Source organism: Myotis lucifugus, unplaced genomic scaffold, assembly GCF_000147115.1.
Source record: "Myotis lucifugus unplaced genomic scaffold, Myoluc2.0 scaffold_895, whole genome shotgun sequence".
In the NCBI taxonomy this organism is placed as follows: Eukaryota; Metazoa; Chordata; class Mammalia; order Chiroptera; family Vespertilionidae; genus Myotis; species Myotis lucifugus.
Window position 1 is genome coordinate 8954 of NW_005871943.1, and position 4868 is coordinate 13821.

The 4868-nt window shown below is 53.0% G+C and overlaps 1 protein-coding gene across 1 annotated transcript; it reads right to left on the reverse strand.

Annotated features, from left to right (window-relative positions):
- Positions 1–3339: 3339 nt before the first annotated feature.
- On the reverse strand, positions 3340–4263 carry LOC102436540 (metallothionein-2A). The gene is made up of 3 exons (XM_006106728.3): positions 4094–4263; positions 3786–3851; positions 3340–3581 (listed from the first exon to the last, which is right to left on the reverse strand). Exons 1-3 carry the CDS (start codon positions 4119–4121, stop codon positions 3490–3492), a joined length of 186 nt encoding a protein of 61 aa, XP_006106790.1. The 5' UTR covers positions 4122–4263; the 3' UTR covers positions 3340–3489.
- Positions 4264–4868: the final 605 nt, after the last annotated feature.

Below are 4868 nucleotides of genomic sequence, written 5' to 3' on the forward strand. Positions count from 1 at the left end.
CGGTCTGCAGGTCACATCTCCATGGACAACACGGGACACACAGCCTGGCTCACCAGCCCTGGCTTATTTGGAGGCAAATCTATTTCCCCTCAGCCACGTAGAACAGTCATAAGACAAGTAGCTAGTATTGTAGACCGCTCCCCACGTGCCAGAGCTCATGTGGGTTCTGTACCTGTACAAATTCATTCACTCCTCTGACCTATTGATGTTCTTTGTGAACGGAGACACGGAGATGAGTCGGACGACAGGATACGGAGAAGCAGAGGGCTACCGCTCGCTCAGGCAAGTAGCAAAGACCCCCTGATGCCTTCTGGCATTTATTTCAGTGAGCGCAGCAAACAACAATGGAGTACAGCAAGTGACAATGATTAACAAGCATGCTTATGAGATCATCAAAGCTAAGTTATACATGACACTATTAATTTCCTGTATTATACAAAGATTATTTCCACCTGCAGCAGTGCACCCTCCCTTAAACTTTCCATGCCCTCATGGACTATTTATCACGTCAAGGAAAGTCCTGCCTCTGAACAATAAGTCTTGCGTGCAAGACTTTGTTCTGACGTGGCCCGCTTGCAGGCTCCCGCCTTTTCCTGGCGGAGTGTCCTCTTCTAGTTAATTTCATTCCGCTTGACCTCTACACTGACCCACGTGGCTTACTTTACCCCTTGACAGTGAAGGAGGCTGAGCCACATAGAGTGTATGTCACGGCATTAGTGGCAAGAACACTCCGCTGTTTCTCATCTCTCCAGCCAGGGGCACAAATGGTTCTTCTGGAAAACCCCTTCTGGCTCTCCTTGTGAAGGGCAGGGTTGAGCATCCAGTAACACCGTGACCAGCTCGCAGTGGCCAGGGAGTGAAGCCACCTGGAGCATAGTTCAGACCTGTGACTTCTTGAGCAGGTTGTTGAACTTCCCTGGAAAATGCCATAATCGCCTCAGCCCTTCCATCTGCAGTCTGTCTCCCTGGCCCCGTGAGGATGAAATGACGGGTGGGAAAGACTTGGTGTCCACTCAAACGCGGTGGCAGTGTCTTGTCCCAGGGTGCTTATTACAGGAGTCACCTCTGTCTTCCTGGCCCCGGGTCAGCACCTTTTTATCCCACCCTTAATGTCCAACCCAGAGTCATGCTTCTTTTTTTATTTTTTTTATTTATTTTTTTAAAGTATATATTTTATTGATTTTTTTACAGAGAGGAAGGGAGAGGGATAGAGAGTTAGAAACATTGATGGGAGAGAAACATCGATCAGCTGCCTCCTGCACACCTCCCACTGGGGATGTGCCCGCAACCAAGGTACATGCCCCTGACCGGAATCGAACCCGGGACCCCTCAGTCCGCAATCTGTCGCTCTATCCACTGAGCCAAACCGGTTAGGGCAATGCTTCTTTTTTTTTTTTTTTTTTAATGTTTTTGTTGATTTTATAGAAAGAGGAAAGGAGAGAAATAGAAACATCAATGAGAGTCATCAATTGGCTGCCTCCTGCACACCCCCCATGGGGGATCCGGCCTAAAACCTGGGCATGTGCCCTGACTGGGAATTGAGCCGGCAGCCTCTTAGTGCATGGGAGGACACTTAACCAACTGAGCCACAGCGGCCAGCCGGGCCGGAGTAATGCTTCTAAACCAATGAGCCTTCCTCCAGGTGCATGGTGGGATGGAAAAGGATTCTCGCCACACGAATGGACACAGTGATCATTGAACCATGTCCAGCACGGCCAGGGGTGAACCTGAGGAGGGGTGGTGAAGGATTAAAGAAGACAGACAAGAGAATACAGTTGGGACCAGGTGGATCACTGTGCCTGGATGAGGAAACAGTGACCCAGCCTGTAAGCCCAAGCTTTATTTTATAGTCAGATCACACAAAGCAAAGCAAGGGGAATGGTCCACATGTTTACAATGTCCTTGCGAGTTTCAAATCTATTTTGCTTCTCAAGCCTTATTTTGGCAGCACTTGCTGCACCTCCCACAGCCCATTAGCTACCTAGGAACAAGGGAGGACTGTAAGGTCAAGCTTAATTGTGCTAGGAGGGCTCTGCCCTCCAAGCTGGGACTTGTATGTGGCTCTGCCACAGGTTAGTCTGAGGCTTGACCACATAGACGCTCCCTACAGATCATAACAGCCACTGCTTATTAAGCCTACCCTGGAGCCGGCACACTATCATTTATTCCTCCCTTGGAGATATCATCTCCTTTCTACAAATGGGGACATGGAGGCCCAGAGAGTTTCAGCGACTCGCGCAGGACATGCCACTTGTGGCAAAGTAGGCTGTGAACCAGGCTGCATGACACCAAAACCCATGCGCTTGGCACAGGCTGGCTCTTGTGATCCCTTCTTCTTCACATAGAGCCTTGCAGGCAAGCACGGTCCTGACTCCTGGTCCATGTGACTTGTCTTTCTCTTTGACTTTACATCAAATAGCAACTCCTTCTACAAACAGCCAGGGGGGACTAACCGTTGTCATTAATTACAAGTCGCTGCTTCTAAACTGCAGAACCTGACATCACCCTGCACAGGCTAATGGGGGTGGGGGTGGGGGTGGGGATGGGGAGTGACTGGGGGACGGGGTGCCTCACCTGGAACCATTCTCAGCCACCCCTCCCTCTAACTGAGAAAAGAAGCCTGGGTGATTTGCTCCAAATCCCTAGGCACTTTGCTGGTTTCAAAGAGCCAGGAGTTGGATTTTGGAGGAGGGCCAGGGTTGAGCCTGCCCTAGGGAGGAACTTGCAAAGTTTCAGAACCAAGTTCAAAGTGGGACAGTGGGACTCCAGGTGTTTGAGGCCCACACTTTGGGGGGGATTTATAAATTGTCTCCAGTGCTCAATGCACCCTTCTGATGAGCCGTGTGCAGCATGTTAAAATCTCGCATATCTGTTCTCTGTATATGGAAACTGTGTCTTGAGTCTAAAAATGTGGCTTGTGTTGCTCTTTTATGCCATTTCATAGTAATTATTATTTACCAACATGTAGGTCTGGGATGGATTAGGGGGAGTTTCTTCACTACAAAGGGGGATTTTAAAGCCCATGTCAGAATCAAGCAAGTAAGGTACTCTATAGATTTTCAAGCCTTCCATGCCGTGAGGTACCGAAGTGGGTCCGGGAAACCGCTGAGAATGAGCATTCTGGATGGAGAAGTTTCTTTGCCATCAACGTTGCCGAGACCACAGAGGGGATCCTGTGTCCACCCGATGCCGGTAGAGCACCCTCCCGGAGGCCACCTGGCTTGCCTGAAGGCTGTTAGGGAATAACAACACTTCCTTCCCCGACCCAGGTCCCTCCACTTCCCATCCAGTCCCCCACACCCAGCCCTGGTGCGCACGCCAAGGAAAACAGACTCCGAATAAAGCCAACAACTTTTATTGTCATTCGTGTGTTTCATAGAAATAAAAACGGGAATGTAGCAAACGGGTCAGGGTTGTACAAAAAAATGCAGGTTTATACACGTGGCTCTATTTACAACCGGGAGCGGGCTCTCCATCACGCATCACGCATCACGCACAGCAGCTGCACTTGTCGGAGGCTCCTTTGCAGACGCAGCCCTGGGCGCACTTGGCACAGCCCACGGGGCAGCAGGAGCAGCAGCCTGGGGGAGGAGAGGAGGCGGCAGAGGTGAGCGCTTGGGATAAAAGATCAGTAAGAAATCCCGTCCTTCGCAACAGGGGCCACGGTGGAGGAGGTGCCGCTTCCCCAGGGGCTGCAGTTGCCCTGTTTAAATTCCCCTCGGGGCGGAGGGCATGCAGGGTGGGGGCGGGAGGGGCACGTCGGGAGCAGAAGAGACTGCACTTACTCTTCTTGCAGGAGGTGCACTTGCAGTCTTTGCATTTGCAGGAGCCGGCGCAGGTGCAGGAACCACCTGCAAGAAGAAAAACAGGTGAGAATGGTCCCCGGATACCCAACCAGTGAAGGGGTGCCGGGAGCCTGCGTTAGAGGCTCCCAGATCCACAACGAACCCAGCTCCACAGCCAACTGTCAGTACAACGGAGGACCGTGGAGAAACGTGCACCGGCCGCTCTAAGAACTGTGCGTACCCTGGAACCCAGGGATTAGCAGGAGCAGGACACCGGGCATCCCCAGCCCCGGACCAGGCCCACTTACCGGTGGCGCAGGAGCAGTTGGGGTCCATGGCGAGCTGAACGGTGGCTGGAGTCCGAGGACAGAGGTGACACTGATCGCTGGAGCTTGCGGGAGGCGCTGTGAAGCCGAGCCCGCGGAGGCTTCCTTTATAGCGGGACGCAGCCGGGGCGAGTGCAAAAGCCGCCGGTGCCGGGCGCCGCCTGCACACGCCCCTCGATGAGTCAGAGGTGGCGGCGGGCGCAGGGGGCCGAGCGCACCGGGCTGTGCACACGGATCCAGGCGGCCGTTGCCCGGAGCCTCCCTGGGTGCGCGCGGGGCGACCTCGCGCGGGGGGGTGGGGGGTGCCGGGTGCAGAGCTGTGACTAGGCGTTTGGGACGTGCGCCGAGCACCCGGCTCTGAACTCCCGCTGTGACCTCGGCGCAGCTCGCTCCCCACACCCCGTGTGCCCCGTACTTGAACCCTAGTGGTTAGAGAGCCTGAAAGCGGATTCTGGGGATCCTGCTCGGAGAAATAATCCGTTGGAAGAGAGAACAGATTACCAAAAAATTCTTTGTATGTGTCAAGGCTTAATCACCGTGTAGCATCATATGAAACCCGTGGGACGGTTATTGACATATCCTACCCGTTATATATGCAGTGCTTTGGCAAGCAATAGTAAGTATAGTCTTCCAGTTCTGTGGGAGTCTCATTTCACCAACACTGGGAGGTAGGGACCATCTGTCATTCCTATTTTAAAGAGGAGGAAATCGCCCTGCCTTTGGTGGCTCAGTGGTTGAGCATTGACCTATAAACCAG

Coding starts and splice junctions, on each gene's coding strand:
- LOC102436540 (XM_006106728.3), bottom strand. CDS start 4,121: ATGGACCCCAACTGCTCCTGCGCCACCG. Junction 3,852..4,093: donor CAACTGCTCCTGCGCCACCG/GTAAGTGGGCCT, acceptor TTCTTCTTGCAG/GTGGTTCCTGCACCTGCGCC. Junction 3,582..3,785: donor GTGCACCTCCTGCAAGAAGA/GTAAGTGCAGTC, acceptor CTCCTCCCCCAG/GCTGCTGCTCCTGCTGCCCC.